At 32.9% G+C, this 19,988-nt stretch overlaps 1 protein-coding gene across 1 annotated transcript; it reads right to left on the bottom strand.

Annotated features, from left to right (window-relative positions):
• Nucleotides 1-12,041: 12,041 nt before the first annotated feature.
• Nucleotides 12,042-19,973, bottom strand: LOC114324766 (ER membrane protein complex subunit 7 homolog). Its single transcript, XM_028272608.2, has 2 exons — nt 19,272-19,973; nt 12,042-12,452 (listed from the first exon to the last, which is right to left on the bottom strand). Exons 1-2 carry the CDS (start codon nt 19,675-19,677, stop codon nt 12,157-12,159), a joined length of 702 nt encoding a protein of 233 aa, XP_028128409.1. The 5' UTR covers nt 19,678-19,973; the 3' UTR covers nt 12,042-12,156.
• Nucleotides 19,974-19,988: the final 15 nt, after the last annotated feature.

The raw sequence follows: 19,988 nt of genomic DNA, 5'->3' as shown, positions 1-19,988 counted from the left end.
ATGTGAAATTTGTAGTAAGCATTTTACTACCAAAGGTAATTTAAACTACCATATCAAAGTTCACACTGGTGAAAAACCTTACAAATTAATGTGAAATTTATACCAAGCAGTTTGCTCAATAAAGTAATTTAAAAGTACACAAGGGTGTGAGTTATTTTAGCATATTAAATTAAAATGTTGAATGGGTGCATATGAGCGTTCATTTTGAATGCAGTAAAAGACAGACCTACTCTCAATCATGTATTGTAACTTCCGACAACTGGGCTCTCTATAGTATGCAGAGCATATTCAGGTCAACGGTTATAAGTCACTAAATGATTCCGCTACAAGGGGCTTCTTCTCGAGTATTCAATGATTTATTGCTCAAATTATGCCAATGGTATATGGTGGAATAGACGGAAAATGTTGTAAAGGTTAACAAGTGTATGGAAAAGTTCTTGAGGGTGGTGAGATAAGTGGCGAGAGACAGCCAAGAGATCTATGTTTGTTATTTTGTTTGTGAAGTAGACCAAAAGTGAATGTCATATATTGAGGGGTTCGAGCGAAAACCCGATAACTAACAAAAGCATTGTTTAGAGATAATAGCGATTAAAGATTTTAGCTAGTTTATTTTATTTGCTATAGCCAAATGGTAGAGAATTTAATATTTAGTTAGAATAATTTATTTTAAGTTTAATTTATAAAAATGTATTTACAAAAAAAAAAAATAAAACTTGATATTTATCGGGCTTTAATTTATTTTAAGTTTAATTTATAAAAATGTATTTACAAAAAAAAATAAAACTTGATATTTATCGGGCTTTACCTCGTTGAATGAGTATAACATTTGATTTTATTGGTTTTTATTTTTAATTATAAAATAAAAATTTACTGTATATTATTCCAACAAAAAAAAAAAAAAAAATTAATCTACATTCTTTTTAGAAAATTAAAAGGTAAAATGTCTTCTTCCGATTCTTCTCCCATCATTACGTCTGGAATTCGATCTACAATATAATTATCGGTTTTTAAATTTGTTATTCAAGTATGCACCTCTTCTGGAAAAATATTTTCTTGGCACATCTTTATCAAATCCGTTTTCTTTGCTTCACTTATTGGAAGGGTAATTGTATATAACTTTGGTAAATTGCCCGGAGTTGGCAAGTCTATGGTTGCTTTTTGGGAAGAAATTTGTTATTGCTTTTTAGGGCGTAGAGTAGGAGTTTTTTTGAAGTTATTCTTCTTTAGGCGCGATTCGATTGAGAGTAAAATTTTTCAAAAATCTGCGCGCCTGCGCACACAGACTGTATGTAGTTCGTTGCTAATCTTTCAAGATAGGTATGTATTATTGTGTTTTCAATTTATCAATCAAAGGCAAAATGAAAATTAAATTAAAATTTTTTTAAAATAACGCGGGTACATAAATTTGATACACCCTGTATATTGATCTGTAAATATTTATTAGAATTTAGTTTGGATGTAAGTAGATTTCTCTTTTAATGAGCTTTCCGATGAACCATTAAAGACTTTTGTGAATAATTAAAGTGAAAAGGACGATGTATTTAGTTTTAAAATGGAAAAAGATTGTTTATTACGGGAACTATAGAATCTACAGGTAGAGGTAATTATCATTTTCTAGAAAAGTGGTTTTAAAAGAAAGTTTGGAATTTTAATATCTTTGTTTCATCCCGAGTAAATGTTGTAGGGTTCCCCGAAAGCAATTAGGATGGTCGGAATAATTTTGAAAATGACTGTTTGTTTGTCGAATGGAAAAGAGAAATGTTTCTGACTCTTGGCAATTTGGAAGGGGAAAAGTGGTTTGAATGTTGAATGAATTTGAAAAAGAAGGCATTATGTTTTGGCATCGCTGAGGAGCAGTTCGACGTTTTCGTGGATAAGTAGTTAGCAAGTACCAGTGGTTCTTTGATAGTGGAGAATAGTGCTGAAAAGTGGAACGAGAGACAGATCAAATTGAGACGAAATACCTCTTTTGTTCTATATTATTGTGAGGAGAGCAGAGAATTTTTGGAGTTTGTGTGAATCGAGTACTGGTCAAAAGAGGCTTTGGCTCGTTGGAGAATTGGTGCTGGTATGCTGATAGTTTTGAAGCTGGAGAACGGAGAGGGCTTTGATGAGTAGCCTTTAACATAGTCAACGAGGGAGAGCTGTTTTTGGGTCACGAGAAGACATCAGAGTGAGTGAAGAAAAAGGTCAGTCAACTTATGTGAAAGATATTTTTATGTCCGGAAACTAAAATTTTGAGTAAAAAGCATATGAATTAAAATTCCAATATTTCTAAAAGTAAATAGGAAGTATAGCTAATCTTGCGAATACATAAATTTGTTTTGTTTAGTTTGTTTTACCAAAGTCATCGGGAACAAACCGATAAATTGTTTTTTTTTAACTATAATAAATTTAAGTGGTAAAAATTTCATTCGGACATCTGTGTCCACAGGTTTTAGATTTGATAGATTTTAGAGTATTGATTTTGATAAATAAAAGACAATTTTGTATGTTTATTTTAATATTTTGCTTTATTTCTTTTCCCTATTTTATCCCGATTAGGATCAACTAAGAGATACTGAACCCACGAGAGGAGATAAATATAACGTGAGATAATTTAGATTTTTTTTAATAGTATAAAAAGGCACCCTGAGATTTTTTATTCATTTTTATGTATGAGTCGTCGCTGGGCCATCGAGGTGTAAACATCGTTAAAGCGCTCCGAAAAACCGGTGATTAAGAATTCTAATTATCTTATCAACAACAATAAAAAAAAACCCATTAGCAATAAGTGAGAAAAACAAAACAATATGTTCCCTTCGGGGAATCTTATTGGGTTCAGAAATGGACAACCAGTTTATCAACAACAAAACATACAGAGTGATCCAATAAATTTACAAATACCACAAGCAACCAATAACCAACTACAGTGGCAGCCAACAATGATGAAGCAACCAGAAAATGCAATGAACATGAATATGCCAACTATGCAACAACAGTATCATACAACTCCTATACAGACAGTAAATACCAACCAGTTCAGCTCTCAACCAGTTCAGCAGCAAATGCCGACATCAAGTAAAAATAGTGCAAATATCGAAGACAGAGAAACTCACTATATGACATCAACCAGCGAAGATGAAGAAGAAAATCAGACAAACAGTAAAAACGCTTGGCAAGTCATGGGAAGCAATAAAAGAAAGAAAATACATAACAACAAACCAAATCCAAGCGAAATTGAAACAGGTAACCGATTCCAACCGCTGTCGAAAGAAACAGAAGAAAATATTGGAAACGTCGAAACCAACAAAATACCAAAACCTCCACCAATATTTGTACACGGGGTACAGGATTTCAAAGAGATGACAAAGCAATTAGAGGAAATAGCCAAAAAAGAAGAATACCAGACAAAAAGTTTAATAAACAACGTTGTCAAAATAAATTGTGAAACACCAGAAATATACCGAAAATTGGTTAAGGCGTTCAAGGAAAAAAATATATACCATCACACGTACCAACTAAAAGAAGAACGAGCCTACAGAATCGTGATCAGATACTTACATCACTCAACCAATACTGATGACATAAAAAGTGAGCTATCTCAGTTAGGGCACAAAGTGAGAAACATAGTTAATGTAAAACAACAAAAAACCAAAGAACCACTTAATCTCTTCTTTGTAGATTTAGAACCCGCGCAAAACAACAAAGATGTCTATAATATAACAGGCCTACAGAACAGAGTAGTACACATAGAACCTCCACGAACTCAAAAAAACAGTATAATACAGTGCATGAGATGCCAACAATATGGACATTCCAAATCATATTGTAATAAACCATACGTCTGTGTAAAATGCGGAGGCTCACACAATACCACCACGTGCAAAAAGTCAAAGGAGACGCCAGCCATATGTGCGTTATGCAATGGAGGCCACCCAGCCAATTACAAGGGATGTGATCACTATAAGAAACTTACCAAAGGAAGCAATAAAAACAATGGAGAGCATCAAAACCCATCAGCAATCTACACAAATGATATATACACAAGAAACACACAACAACTATCCAATCCACTGCCCCAGGGCATGAGCTATGCTGAAGTAACTAAACGCAACCAAACAGAAGATACAACCACTGTGTTAAACAAGTTTTTGGAAGAATTCAAGAATCTATTCAACCAACTAATCCAACAAAATAGCATGGTCCTCAACATGCTTACCATGCTTATGAACAAAATGAAATAAATGGCTAAGTTTCTTCGAATAGCCCAATGGAATGCCAACGGCCTTCCAAGCCATACAGAAGAAGTGAAAATATTTCTAGACATAAATAAAATTGACATATTTTTAATTAGTGAAACACACTTCACAAACAGAACTTATTTTAACATACCTAAATATAAACTATATCATACTGAGCATCCTGACGGCACAGCCCACGGAGGTACAGCAATACTCATCAAAGAAACTATTAAACATCATGAACTACTGAAGTACAAAGAAGAACACATACAAGCAACGACAGTAAGCGTTGAAGCACTTCCATATAATGTCAACGTAACAGCTGTGTACTGCCCTCCTCGCCATAATCTAAAACGAGAACACTATGAAGAATTTTTCCAAACTTTAGGACCAAAATTCATTGCTGGGGGAGATTACAACAGCAAGCATACCTTGTGGGGGTCACGACTTATAACAACAAAAGGCAGAGAACTGGCACATGTTATACAAAATAAGAATTACTCATTTATCTCAACGGGAACACCAACATACTGGCCGACCGATCCCAACAAAAAACCAGATTTATTGGACTTCTTCATAACAAACGGTATCGGTATAACTTATACAGATATAACACCAAGCTATGACCTAACTACTGACCATAGCCCAATAATAGCAACGGTAAGTACAACAGTTATCACTAAAAAACCAAAACTCCACCTGCACAACAATAAAACAAACTGGGACACTTACCGACAAATAATTCACGATACTATCGAAATAACAACGAGGCTGAAAAAACCGGAAGAAATAGAAGAGGACTATAACAAATTTATAAACATACTACAGTATGCAGCTAAATCAGCTACCCCACAAAGTAGTCCCAACAGAAACATAAGTAATATACCTTTAGAAATAAAAAAACTGGTAGCTGAAAAAAGAAAGGCCAGATCTGCATGGCAACGAACACACACACCAGACAGCAGAACAAGATACAATCGCATCAGCAACAAATTAAAATCAAAGCTGCAAGAAGTCAAAAATGAGTCATTTACGAATTATATCACCAATCTTTCAAGACAAGACAACTCTATATGGAAGCCCATAAAAAGTAAGAGAAAGCCAATAACAGCATTACCTCCAATACGTAAAAATTCAACACCACCAGGACCATGGGCAAAAAGTGATAAAGAAAAGGCTGACCTATTTGCCGAGTATTTAGCAGAAGTTTTTACTCCACTAAATGACGACCAAGTACCAGAAGCGAACCAAATATTAGAAGAACCACTACAGATACAGGACCGAATAAAACTATTTACTCCAAAAGAAATTAGAGACGTAATTGCCACCCTAAACCCAAAGAAGGCACCAGGCGAAGATCTGATAACCGCAAAAATGTTAAAAGAAATACCCAAAAAGGGCATAGTTAAACTACTGCACATATTCAATGCAATACTTAGATGTGACTACTGGCCCAAAGCACTCAAAATTGGACAAATAATTATGATACCAAAGCCTGGCAAAAACCCTCTAGATGTCTCATCATATAGGCCTATCAGCTTATTACCAACAATCTCCAAGTTGCTTGAAAGACTTATCCTAAACAGAATAAATGCAGAAATAAATCCACAAAATTGGATCCCAGATCATCAGTTCGGATTTCGACAAAGCCATTCAACGATACAACAATGCCATCGCATAGTCAACGCCATTAACCAGTCACTTGAAAATCAGCAGTACTGCACAGCAGCCTTTATAGACATCAGTCAGGCTTTTGACAAAGTCTGGCATCCAGGCTTGTTATGCAAAATAAAAAGAATTCTTCCAGCAAGTTACTACAACCTACTGAGAGCCTACCTACACGAACGGCAGTTTAAAGTAAAAGTTAATGAAGAAGTCTCGGAATACAAGCCTATTCACTCTGGCGTACCACAAGGGAGCATACTAGGACCATTATTGTACATACTATATACATATGACTTGCCTACAAATGATAAAACAACCATCGGGACATTTGCAGACGACACTGCTATTTTTGCCAAGCATGACGATCCTATTGCAGCAACACAAAATCTCCAAGAGCATCTAAACTCACTTGAAATATGGCTGAAGAAGTGGAAGTTTAAGGTAAACGAAACAAAATCATCCCATATAACATTCACTCTCCGGACTGGAACCTGCCCACCAGTAACCATCAATCAAATAAAAATACCACAAAGTAATCAAGTCAAATATCTAGGGCTACACTTTGACAATAAACTCAACTGGAAACACCATATAACAAAGAAAAGAATGCAACTTGACCTAAAAACCAAAGAACTTTACTGGCTCATTGGAAGAAATTCCCATCTTTCAATAGAAAACAAATTGCTAATATATAAAGCAGTGATAAAGCCAATCTGGACTTATGGCATTGAACTGTGGGGCTGTGCTAGCAAATCCAATACTGTGATTATCCAGAGAGCGCAATCCAAGATACTTCGAGCAATAGTTAATGCACCATGGTATGTATCAAACCAAACTCTACACACAGATCTAAAAATTCCATATGTAACCGAAGTCATCCGAGAAAACAACAGAAAACACCACAACAAACTAGAAGACCATCCTAATCCACTACTTCATCCACTACTGCAACCTGTCCACAATAGAAGACTAAGAAGAAGTTGGCCCTCCGACCTAAGAGGTAACTGAGGAAACATCGCTGGATGTTTACCTCTCCACGTCACCACATTTACAATAATTTAATTTAATGTAAGACCAACAAATTGACTTATAGATGTTTGTTTTATATCTGATTGTCAATAAAGGGAGATAATAAAAAAAATAAAAAAAAAAAAAAAAATTTTTATGTATGATTTGCGACAATTAAATAATTAATCAAATAAATAATAATTAATATAAAATTAATAAGAAGCAGATCATAACAGCATGTATCTGTATCCGCGCAAATAAGTCATTAAAATACTATATTTTAGTGTTTTTAGTAAATGTATTATTTATTATAATTCTTGTGTTTTTGGATTTGTGTTCCTCTAGTAAAATAATAAAATATTATGTAGGTATAACATTTTTACACTGTCTATTTGTCGCCGTGTTGTGTAATTATATCCGAAACTTACGTGTGAATTACAAGGACCTCGGTGGAGTAGTTGGTATGGCGTTAGATCCGAGATCGGAAGGTCGCGGGTTCCAATCCTGGGCGATCCATATTTTTTTTATTTTTGGGTGTTTTAATAAAAAATTTTTGAAAGTGGTAGATAAGAAAGTTAGTTTAATATTTAAATAAAATACAAATAACCTGTTAAGAATATTTACTTCGTTGAAATTACCTATATAATAGAAGAATAACTTCTTACGTGCGTACAAAGTACACACACATTCTTTTTTTTTTTAAATTCAAACCAATATCTTCTGATATTTTTATTAACTGGTTACCGTTTTCCGCGATTGTCCTTTTAGAATAGCATCCAGTATATAATCACTGTTAGCTACAGCATTCATTATATCATCTGAGAATATACAACACAGCGTTTTTGTACAAAACATTTGACACACTGGAATTCATTCATGGTAAGCTAGTGGAAACATTTTTTACGAAATGTTCGTTCCTTTCTTTGGGAAGTTTTAGGGACAAGTCTAGTCCTAATTAGTTTGACAGTTATATTGTAGAAAATAAAAATTTTTCTAGACTAGACTACTAGACTCCAGTAATTTCTACAGAGTTTGTTTCAATAGTCTTCAGACAACTTTTCAGTACACTTAAATTTACTACAATTTATTTGCTGTGGTATCTTGGAAGCTCAGAGTTTGTTTTTCATCATACATATGGGCCTCATTCTAACCTAACCGCCTTTTTTGTTTTCGTAATATTTAATTTCCCATTTACGCCATCTTTTATTGGGTTTTCGCAGGAAAAAAGTGTGCTGAAATTTAATAAACTATCATACCTAGTCTAAAATTCTTTATTGGATTTTCGCATGAATATATTTGGCCAAAATGAACAATTTTGTAATCTTCATCTCCGATCAAATTAATTATCAGTTTTTAACTTAGAAATATTTCTAATAAAATTAGTTACTTTACACAGAAAAAAGAAAATAAATGATTCTACCGGATTCTCATATTATAAATATGTTTACAACAAAGTATTTTTATATATCGGTTTGGTGTTACTTATAAAATAGGAGTTAACGGTTTTTAGCATGTTTGGTTTTTATTAGTTATTGTGCTTAAAAATGTAAATATCAAATAATAACATTTATCAGTGCTAGGAGACATGTTTTTACTACAGCAGAAATAAAAATACCGGATTTCATAATTTTGGTATTTATCGGGTCTTCGCTTGAACTTGCCTGCGTTATTCTCTTCCGTATTTCTCCATCTTCTGCATGATCCGTCGGCATATATTTCTACTCCCAGGTATGTAAACTTACCTGGATACCCAGGTATCCAACTGTTTCAATGCCATCTTCATGTATAATGTTTTGTGGGAGTATATATATATATTTCTTCTCGTCTGTATCATTATTTTTGGGTTTTCTGTGTTAATTTTCAGACCTAGCCTTTCGTTTGCGTTTTTAACTCTATATGTTTTCTGTGCTCCTGTTGATGTTATACTCATATTAATGTCATCGGCATAAGCGGCCAGTTGAACCGTTCTGTTGATCAGGGAGCATCCATAAACTACGTCGTTTAAAAGGGGGAGGGGGGACTTTGCCTATTACGACGGTATACGACAGGGGGGAGGGGGCCAAAACTGCACATCCGATGTCGTTTGAAGTTCACGAATATAAAAAATTTACCCTATTTTAGAATGAAAAATGATTTGTATATTACTTTTATCGCATACTTTTCATTTCGTTTTTATCACTCACAGCCTTAATAATATTGCTATGATAGCAGTTTTATACAGAATAACAAAGAATAAAACATTGTGCTATGTCTTTTTAAGCAAACGCTTCTTTTCAGAACAACGTCTGGAAGCAATAAATGTTAAACTGTTCACTTATTTACTGAATACTTTGTATGAAAAAATTCTAAATGAATGAATAGAAATAAAATACATATTCTATTCTATTTAGTCAGCACATTTTATCTATTTATAGTTAATAAACGAAATGGCATTGAATTCAAAACAAAATAAGTATCAATATTTATATGATGCAGTTAAGAAAGCATAGGAACTCCGATAAAAGTGTTGTCTTTTGTCCCTATAAAGGTAATTATTAGTTGTACAGTGAATTGAGAGAGTACGCAGATATTAATGAGCTATATAGTAATACTGATTTGCATACATTCGTAAATAAACTTCGAGAGCTAACTTTTAAAAATGTAGGAATAACATGGAATTTGAAAAAAAATACTAATAATTACACTTTTATAAAAAAGAACTTTTTTATAGTAAAACCTTTTTATTATTTATAGGAAAGAATATAAAATAATTTAACGATAAAGGATTTAACGATTAGATGCTTAAAATTCCAAAAATTACACTCTAATAAAAAAGTACTTTTTATAATATCACGGTTTTGTTATTGTACATACAGGACACAAGATGTTTGGAAAGAATAATTAACATAAAATATGAATTTTTAGTAGAACTATTAACTGTTATTTATAATTATGATTCCAAAAATTACACTAGTATAAAATAGTATTTTTTATAATGCCACGGTTGTTTAAAATGGTATATATAAGTTAAAGTATATAAACTTTTAATTATTTATTAAAACAATTAAAAAACGATACGCAACAGCCGGGTTCCAACTGGGGACCTCTCGATCTGCAGTCTAATGCCACTGAGACACCATCAATTTGTAGATATCGATTTATTAACGTACGTACTTTAAAATATCAGTGCATTAGTCACATTTTTAAAATAGTTTGAAATTAAAAAAAAAATAGATTTATCCATACAGTGTGATTGGTCAGTGGGGTAAAGCTTTGTAGATCCGTTATAAGTAATATGTAGATATTAATAAAATTTAATAACAAAAATTGTAGCCAACTTTTAGTACAGATTATAATCAGTATACGTAAATTGTAAGTTTTACACAATTATTCAGTCATGGCTTACTTAAAATTTGGAAAGATTTAGACCCGTAATTATTAATAATTTTGCTTTAAAAAAATGAAAATATCTCGAAAACTAATAAATTTACACATAGGGAATGTTATACAAAAATTATAGTATGGTAATGGTACTTTTCGATAATGATATAAAATACAGGGTGTTGTATTTAAAATTACTGAGAAAATAATGTACTTGCGTTTTGACTCACCCTGTATTCATATAAAGAAAATTAGCAAAACAATTATTTACGAAAATTTTGACAATAAATAAAAAAAGAATGTGTGTGTACTTTGTACGCACGTAAGAAGTTATACTTCTATTAATTTCAACGAAATTAATATACTTTAAACAGTTTATTTATATTTTATTTAAATATTAAACTAATTTTAATACTTACTACTTCTCAAAATTTTTTATTAAAACGGTGCCAAAAATTAAAATAATAAAAGAATAAAACACACACAAACATTGAAAAATGCCACAAATGATTTCTGAACAATAAAAACTAATATAGACAACATTAATTTGTTTATCCAAAATCTCCATATTGAACAATTATTGACAGATGATTTTAACACCCAATCAGATCTCGTATAACGTTTATACCATACTGTATGTGTGCGCATGCGCCCAGAATTATGAAATTTTACTCTCAATCGCGCCTAAAGAAGTATAACTTAAACCTTTATATTTTTGTAATCGAAAAGTTACGAAGATTTCGAATATAAAATAAAATATAGGGTGTTCTATTTAAAAAAACATAAGTTTGGTCTGCCACTATGTTATCGAACACTCTAACTAATTTTGTAATGTGAAGCTCAAAATTCGCTACAATTTTTGTTATTAAGTTTTATCTCTATACATTACTGATTACTATAACGGATCTACGGAGCTTCATCCCACTAATTATTAATCACCCTATATAATAGCAGTAAAATATTGCATTGTTAGCTAGTTCTAAGCTATCCTGAAAATTTCAGGTGTCTAGGTAGTCTAGAACTATTTTTAAAATGGATTACAAAATTTGCGGAGTCCGTGACACCAACCAACCCAAGTATATAAAAAGGTTTTAAAAAGGGGGTCACGAGTTGAAATTGCGACGTCGGTATGAGGGGAGGGGTCAACTGCAAACGACGCTTTACGACGGAAGGGGGGGGGGGTATTAAAAACTCCAAAATTTTTACGACGTAGTTTATGGATGTTCCCTAGTAGGTTAGGTTGCCTCATCCAGTTTGCATTTGCCTAACCGCATACTCCATTGCCAGGTTAAACCATCAGCCAGCTCATTATTATTATTTGCTCTTTTATTTTTTACACCTCTTCTAGTTATTGAGCAATATTTTCATCTGTTGATATCTTTTTCCATTCTTCCGCTATATCATTCAGCTATTAGTCTATTAAGCTAATTAATTATAATACTTCACTGATCAATACTATTCTTCATGTTAGATTATCGAGCGTTGGCTATCAAATTGGCTATAATTATTTTGTTGACGGCAGCTAGGAAAAGGGATGCAGAGGATCTGTTAAACCATTCGCTCAGGTTTCTAAGCCATCACATATTTCTTCAACCTGGTCCTCTTCTTTAATCTACTTTGCTATTATTAAATGGATTTTATTATATCTCTCTCTGGGACTCTGGGTGTCGCATAACATGGCCAAAATATTTAAGTTTTTGATTTTTAACTGTTCTGATAGCTTCCGTAACTTTCCCATCTGATGCAAACTCTGATGTTCACTACTAGAACTAGATTACTAAAGTCTTTTCAAAGGGAATTAATTTTATTATGGTGACCCTATTCATGTAATTAACAAAAACTTACAAACTTAAATTGTATATCTAATGCAATTTGCTATTTAAAAATAATAAACTATAATTTATTTTTCTATTCGTTTCCTAGTCTTTTGACTCTTTTTATTAACAGCTTGGTTTTTATCCTTGTCAGTCTGCGCTGGTGTAGTCGATCCAGCCAAGTAATTTGAGAACCTATCAGACATTTCAAATTTGGCCATGTTTTGAATTTGCTCCATTTCCTTCTTTGTTTCTGGGTCATTCATCATCTTTGGCAGAACCATGACTAAGAGAAGAGGTAGGACCATCATCATGATCATTGGGTTAAATAAGAGATCTGTTATTCTCCATTGTTCTCTCAATTGGAAATACCGTGTTTTCCCTAAAACAATAAGTAAACTGTTTAATATATTCCGAAATACAGTCATAGTCCAAGTGGTGAGACTGCTCCCGTCTGAAAAAAATTCTGATTCGGTTTCTTTGTGGATTCCTATTCAAAAATGTCCCCTTTAAACAAATCTGAAGGGCGCCGGGCGGAATTTTTGGGCAGAAATTGTTTAAACAATTTTTTTAAACAAATACAAAAGGTCACGTTTTTTTGCACTGGAACATATATTTTTAGGTTTTTTGGCTCATTCTAAGGCTACGGCTCCACGGGCGGGAAATTGACGCTAACAGTAGCAGTAAAATGAACTTAAGGTTCCGCGGAACGGAATAGGGATAGCCGAACTGTACCGATTACAGGACCTGTGCGTAGTCGGTTCAGTTCGGCTATTCCCATTCCGTTCCGCGGAACCTTAAGTTCATTTTACTGCTACTGCTAGCGTCAATTTCCCGCCCGTGGAGCCGTAGCCTTAACAAGAAAGGTATCTTGTCATTTTTCTTAAAAATTGACAGTTTTGGAGTTATAAGCGATTTAAAATCTGAAAAATGCGAAAATACGCATTTTCGAGGTTTAAAAACGCATATTTAAATTAGTATTTTTTAGGTTGCCAGATACTTAAATTGAAGATTAAACATTGAGCTTCAATATTCTGAAGAGTGATCGTGTCTAACCTTTACTTATACCGTTGTTTTTTAATTGTTAAATATGCGTGTTTATCCGATTTTTTTTGCCTGTGCGGCGCGCTCTATTTCAAAAATCTTTTATTTTCCTCCGAAAAATATTTTTCTAGATTCTTTGGGATATTCTAAATAAAATAAGTTTCTTGACATTTTTCTTAAAAGTTAATAGTTTTAAGTTATAAGCGATTTAAAATCCGAAAAATGCCAAAAAAACGCATTTTCGGAGTTTAAATCGCTTATAACATTAAAACTATTAACTTTTAAGAAAAACGTCAAGAAAATTATTTTATTTAGAATATCACAAATAATCTAGAAAAAATATCTTTCGGAGGTAAATTGGAGATTTTTGAAATAGGGCGCGGCGCACCGGCAAAAAAATCGAATGGACATGCATATTTAACAATTAAAAAACGACGGTTTAAATTAAGGTTAGACGCAATCACTCTTCAGAATCTTGAAGCTGAATGTTTAAACTTCAATTTAAGTATCTGGCAACCTCAAAAATACTAGTCTAAATATGAGTTTTTAAGCCTCGAAAATGCGTATTTTCGCATTTTTCAGATTTTAAATCGCCTATAACTCGAAAACTATCAATTTTTGAGAAAATTTACAAGATACCTTTCTTGTTTAGAATGACCCACAAAACTTAAAAATATATGTTCCGAAGCAAAAAAACGTGATCTTTTGTATTTGTTTAAAAAAAATTGTTTAAACAATTTCTGCCCAAAAATTCCGCCCAGCACCCTTTAGATTTGTTTAAAGGGGACATTTTTGAATAGGAATCCACAAAGAAACCGAATCAGAAATTTTTTCCAGACGGGAGCGGTCTCACCACATGGACTATGATGAGCGTGCTAATAACCGGCAAAATAATGCAAAAGATGGAAAACCTATTAAGTTGTGAGATAAAAAGAAATGAATCTATAGTTCGTCCCACCTTGACTTTACAGTATAAGGAACATATGCAATGCAGTTCTTATAAGAGGAGTTTTAGAGCAGTGATGCTGATTTTATCAAAAATAATTTGTAATCGAACATTCTTCGTCTTTTAGTGCCTATTCGTTTCGAATATTGGCGATCATTCTGGCTCTGGCTATAATTATTTTATTAACTGATGCTTTAAATAGATTAGTTGCTGTTGTGGAGAACCATTTCCTCAGGTTCTTTAACCATGATATTCTTCTTCTCCCAATTCCTCACTTTCCTTATACTTTACCGTGAAGGATTACCTTCAGTAATATGTATTTAATGCCGTTTCTCATTATGTGTCCGAGATATTCTAACTTTCTCCTTTTAATGGTATACATCACCTCTCTTTCTTTACCCACTCTTCATAATACGGTCTCGTTGGTTATCTTGTCTGTCCATGATATCCTTAGGATTCACCTGTATAGCCACATCTCGAAGGCTTTAAGTTTTTTCTCCATTGCTTCAGTGAGTGTCCAGGATTCAACTCCGTAATACAATATTGAGAAGATATATCTTCTCAATCGAACATTAGAGAGATTAAATTGAAATTGATTTAGAAAGGCAATTTACAATTTTAGGATTAATAATGCGAAATAACTATAATATATATTATTGTGTTTCAATTTATCAATCAAAGATAGAATCAAATTTTTTATTTTTTTAATATAAAGGGGCACATAAATTTGATACACCCTGTATATTAATTTGTAAATATTTATTAGAAGTTAGCTTTCAACGCAAGGTGGTTTCTCCTTAATGAATCTTTCCATGAAGAATATTTTAAAACATTTGTAAATAAAAGTGAAGTGAAAGTTATTTAGGATTATTATTTTAAACAGATTGTTTACGGGAAATGTAAAACCACAGGTAGATGTAATTATTAGTTCTTAGAAAATAAAGGTAAAGAAAGTTTAGAATTTAATATCTTTTTGTTTAACCCCGAGTAAATTTTGTAGAATTTCCCAAAAATAATTATTATGATGGTACGAATATTTTTGAAAGTATGAGTGGGTGTTTCAAATGAAAAAAAGAATGGGGAGAGAGAAATGTTTCTGATTGGCTTGGAAATTTGGAATGGGGAAAGTTTTGTTGGAATGTTGAGATAGTTTTGGAAAGAGGGATTATTGTGTTACCGGCAGCCGAGAGGAGCAGTCGAAAGTTTTCGTGAGTAGTTCAGAAGCAAGTACTAGTGGTTGTGTTTGATAAGTGAGAGTAGCTGAAAAGTGGAACGAGAGACAAATCAAATCGAGAAGAAATACCTCTTTGATTCTGTAAAGTCCAAGAGAGTAAGTTACAAGAATTATCGTTATTAAAATTATTTGTGACACCAAGTAAAAAAGATGCTTGGGTCTCAGGAGATTATTGTTGAGAGAAAGAGAGGAGAGAGATTTGGAGTTTATTGAACGAGTCCTGGTCAAAGGAAGCCTGGCTTGTGTTTTGGAGAAATAGTTGCTGGTATCCTGCTGGATTGTTTGCTGAGAACGGAGAGGGCTTTGATTGGTAGCCTAACATAATCAACAAGGAGGAGCTGTTTGGGTCAAGAGGAGACATCATCGTGTGTGAATCAAAAAGGTCAGTCAATAACCTATGTGATAGATTTTTTTTATAATCAGAAGTTAATTTTTTTACGTAAAAGCATATGAATTTAAGATTCCAACATTTCAAAAATTTAATAGGAAGTACATATAAGTAATTTTGCTAATACCAAATTTGTTTGTTTAGCTGGGTTTATTAATGGTATCAAGAACAAAGCGATAAATATTTGTTTGAATTAGATTAATTTATATGGTAAAAGTTTCTTTTGGACAGTTATGCCCACAGAATTTAATTGATAAATTTACAAAACATTGCTTTTGATAATAAAGGTAATTGTATGTTTTTATTTATTTCCTTTTCCTATTTTATCCCGATAAGGATCAACTAAGAGATACTGAAACCACGAGAGAAGATAAGTATAACATAAGATAATTTAGACATTTTTTTATATTATAAAAAGGCACCCTGAGATTCTTTCTTAATTTTTATGTATGATTTGCGTTAATTAAATAATTGATCAAGTAAATAATAATTAATATAAAAGTAATAGAAAGCAGATCATAACAATATGAAATTAAACTTAAACACATATGGATACTAAAATTGGAGATTGCCTTTCTAAAACAGTTTTAATTTACACTCTCTAATGTTCGATTACAAATTCTTTTTGATAAAATCCGCATCACACTAAAACTCTCATAAAAACAGCATTGCCTATGTTCCTTATACTCTAAAGTCAAGGTGGGACGGACTATAGCAGAGGTGGGAAGTTTAGCGATAAAAACCTATAAATTCACATTCTATTTATTGTTTCCCACCTTTAAACATATTGGATGGGTTTGGTAAGTTTTAGTTGACATACACCTCCGATACGTCTGAAGGTGGGAAATTGCTAAAAATGATCGTGAAGATTTGACCTTAGGATCAAGAGAAGTACCTGATATGTTAGATTGCATTGCTGAACCTGCAAGTCACTGGGTATTTTTGATAATTTATTTACCAGAAGAGATTTGTTAATTCATTTACAAAAATGTTGATAACTAGCAACACGAACCTTGCAGGAAAATAGATTATCAAAGTTTCCTATACTAGATAAGAAAACCCTTAGCAAAGAAGCTTGTTGTTCATATGATTTTCAGTGTGATGTTAATGGAGAAATACTTTTTGCAAAATGGAACGATAATGAGGGTCTTACTATAGCATCTAATTTTGACAATATACAACCTCTCACATAAGCTAGTAGATGGAATCACAAACTCAAGAGAACACATTTGATTTCTCAACCACAGGTGTTAAAAATTATTATAACTACATGGAAAAACCCGGATCAACATGACTGGTTTGTTGGAAAATAGGCCACTAAAATTAGAGCCAAGAAGTTGTATCCTCTACAAAAGAGTCAATAAGTCAAATATTACAGTGGAACCTTGATAAGTCGGATTAATCGGGACCGCATCAGATCCGGGTTATCGAAAATCCGGGTTAGCCAGAGAATACGACTAAAAATGAATAAAATACATATAAATAATAAACAAATACACATTATAATTGCAAAAACATGAAATACATATGCATAGTACATCTAAATTACATACAGTTTTGTTTATTTCTTGGTAAAAACTCAGTCAAAAAGAAAAAAATGTTTGTTTTGTCTGACGAAAATCGGTCCGGGTTATCGGAGGCTGACTTATCAGGGTTCTACTGTACTTTATTAGATTTTCGTCGATCTGTATGAGTTTGACTCTTAGTTCAAGGAGTATTATAGAAAGACCAAGTACCTACATCATTAGCAAAAGTTTTTATATACGTAATGTGATGTACAGAGATGATGTCAAGCAGAAAATTGTAAAGCCAAACTACTAACATACTGTGGAAAATGTACTGTAACATTATGTAAAAATTGTTTCATACAGTATCATAAAAAAAACTTGGTTTCAGGGCCTATTTTACCACTAGGCCAGTGAGGCACCTACCTCGGGCTCGCATTTTAATGGGGGCCCGGAAAGATCATCAAAAAATTTTTATTGCAATAAAACAAGATAAATTTTCAAATTTGTCAACTGTGGTCTTAGAAACACATGAGCCACACTTTGAAAATCTTTCTACGTATCATCCACAGTAGAATCAGAGATAAATGTGAAGAAGACCAGGATGAAACACAATTTGGCTTCAGAAATGGACTGGGAACCCGGGTCGCACTCTTTGCACTAAATGTATTATTACAGAAATGCTGAGATCAAAGGAAAGACATATTTGCTGTATTTATTGACTATGAGAAGGCCTTTGATCGAGTACAGCATCACAAATTAATTAAAATATTAAAGGATTAAGGAGTTGATAGTCAAGATGAACGAATCATAGAAAAATTATACTGGCGTCAAACACGACAGCTTGCATAAAAAGAAAATCAACAGAAATATGCAAAATACAAAGAGGTGTCAGACAGGGTTGTATACTGTCCCCACTGTTATTCAATTTATATTCCGATAGAATATTTAAGGAAGCGCTCCATATTTTGGAATGGGGTGTGAAAGTTAATGGAATTCTGATAAATACAATCACATAATATGGACGATACAGTTATTCTAAGTGATGATATGAATATATTACAACACCTCTTAAATGCCACTGACACAGGGGGAAGAGAGTTTGGCCTAAACATAAGCTATTCAAAAACAAAATACATGGTATTTAGCCGTTTGGCCCATCAAGATTCACAGTTATATGTTGATGGTCATATAATTCAAAGAGTACCCAGTTTTAAATATCTCGGTTGCCATATTACTGAACAACTAGATCCAGATAAAGAGATAAAATGTAGAATCGAGATAGCCTGCACGACATTTTTAAAAATGAGGTCATTCTTTTGTAATGATAACTTGCAACTTAAACTTCGAAAGCGAATGATTAAATGTTACATTTGGTCAGTCCTCGTGTATGGTGTATTTGGAGGCCTTTGAAATGTGCTCAGACGTACACTGAAAATACTCTGACAAGTGTGGCAGTCCTTAAGAGAACAAATGCTGCCCGCGAGCTTCTTGATAACATCAAATATAGAAAGATGGCCTATTTTGGACACGTAGTAAGAGGCGACCGGTATAATACTCTTCAACTTATTATGATGGGTAAAATCGAAGGATGCAAAGGAATTGGTAGAAAGCAGGCCTCTTGGTTGAAGAATATCCGGAAGTGGACAGGAATAAAGAAAGCAGAACAACTATTTAGAATAGCTCGAGACAGAGACAGTTTCGCCATGTTAATCGCCAACATCAAGAGGACTTGATAGAGCACGTTAAGAAGAAGAAGAAGGTCTTAGAACAATTAAAAAAGTTGATATCAATATTAGCTAATTATCTTAATTAATATTATTATTTATTTATTTATTTATTTTCAACGGGACACTGCCCAATACAATTAAATTATTATTGGAATATACTTCCTGCCAAGCAAAAATATTCGTATAACCGGGTTTGACTGTATTAGAAAAATCAATTTTCATTTTGTAATTTCAAAGGGCTATAACTTTTATGTGCATATTTGTACAAAGATAAGTTAGTAGGTTCAACCAACTATGAATACATGATTTTTGTTACACCCTGTATAAACTTAATACATTTCCATTGTATCTTACCTAATGCTTTCATACGTAATGGATATGGCACTATGATAACTTCAGAAATCTTGATATGATTTACTTTCCTAGCCCTAAACTTCCCCTTGGAATTTATTTCCACTCTAGCAGGCTCGAATGCAAACTCTGGATGTAATACTTCCACAATATAAGATCCGGCGGGTACGTTATGAACAGTGAAAGAACCATCCCTTCTAACAAATCCCAAATATTCGCCACCATTTACGTGTATTCTTGTATTAGCTTGCCAGTTGAATTGCTTGCTTTGGGAGTCAGTAAGAGGGAATACTCTACCTTCTAGAACATACCTAGAAGCGTCATTGTCTTCTTCACTATTTAATTCCGATTTAGCCGCATTTATAACTACTAAAAGGATACTAAAGAGATAAAATAATTTCAGATACATTGTTAATTATTATAAAGAATACAATAAGCTCACTGAAAAACTGAAAATCACAACTAGAAATTGACACTGACAATGACAAGAGATCAGATGTTCATGACGTCATGACAAAGCTTTTCATTTAGACATTTGACATTCTTCTAGCACAGAAAAAGGACTTATAAAAACACAGAAAAGGACTTATATAAGGATTAGGACTTTTCTTCAGAGTAGCCAAGAGATTAGTTCTAGAGATTAAAGTTGATAATAGTATTAACCGTTAAGATGCTTAAGAAATTATTGTATCTTCTTTCTAAGCTTTCGACCTACCTGGG

This window comes from Diabrotica virgifera, chromosome 3 (genome assembly GCF_917563875.1).
Source record: "Diabrotica virgifera virgifera chromosome 3, PGI_DIABVI_V3a".
Lineage (NCBI taxonomy): Eukaryota > Metazoa > Arthropoda > Insecta > Coleoptera > Chrysomelidae > Diabrotica > Diabrotica virgifera.
This window is presented reverse-complemented; position numbering and strand designations above follow the sequence as displayed.

Coding starts and splice junctions, on each gene's coding strand:
- LOC114324766 (XM_028272608.2), bottom strand. CDS start 19,677: ATGTATCTGAAATTATTTTATCTCTTTAGTATCCTTTTAGTAGTTATA. Junction 12,453..19,271: donor ATTACGTATGAAAGCATTAG/GTAAGATACAAT, acceptor TTATTGTTTTAG/GGAAAACACGGTATTTCCAA.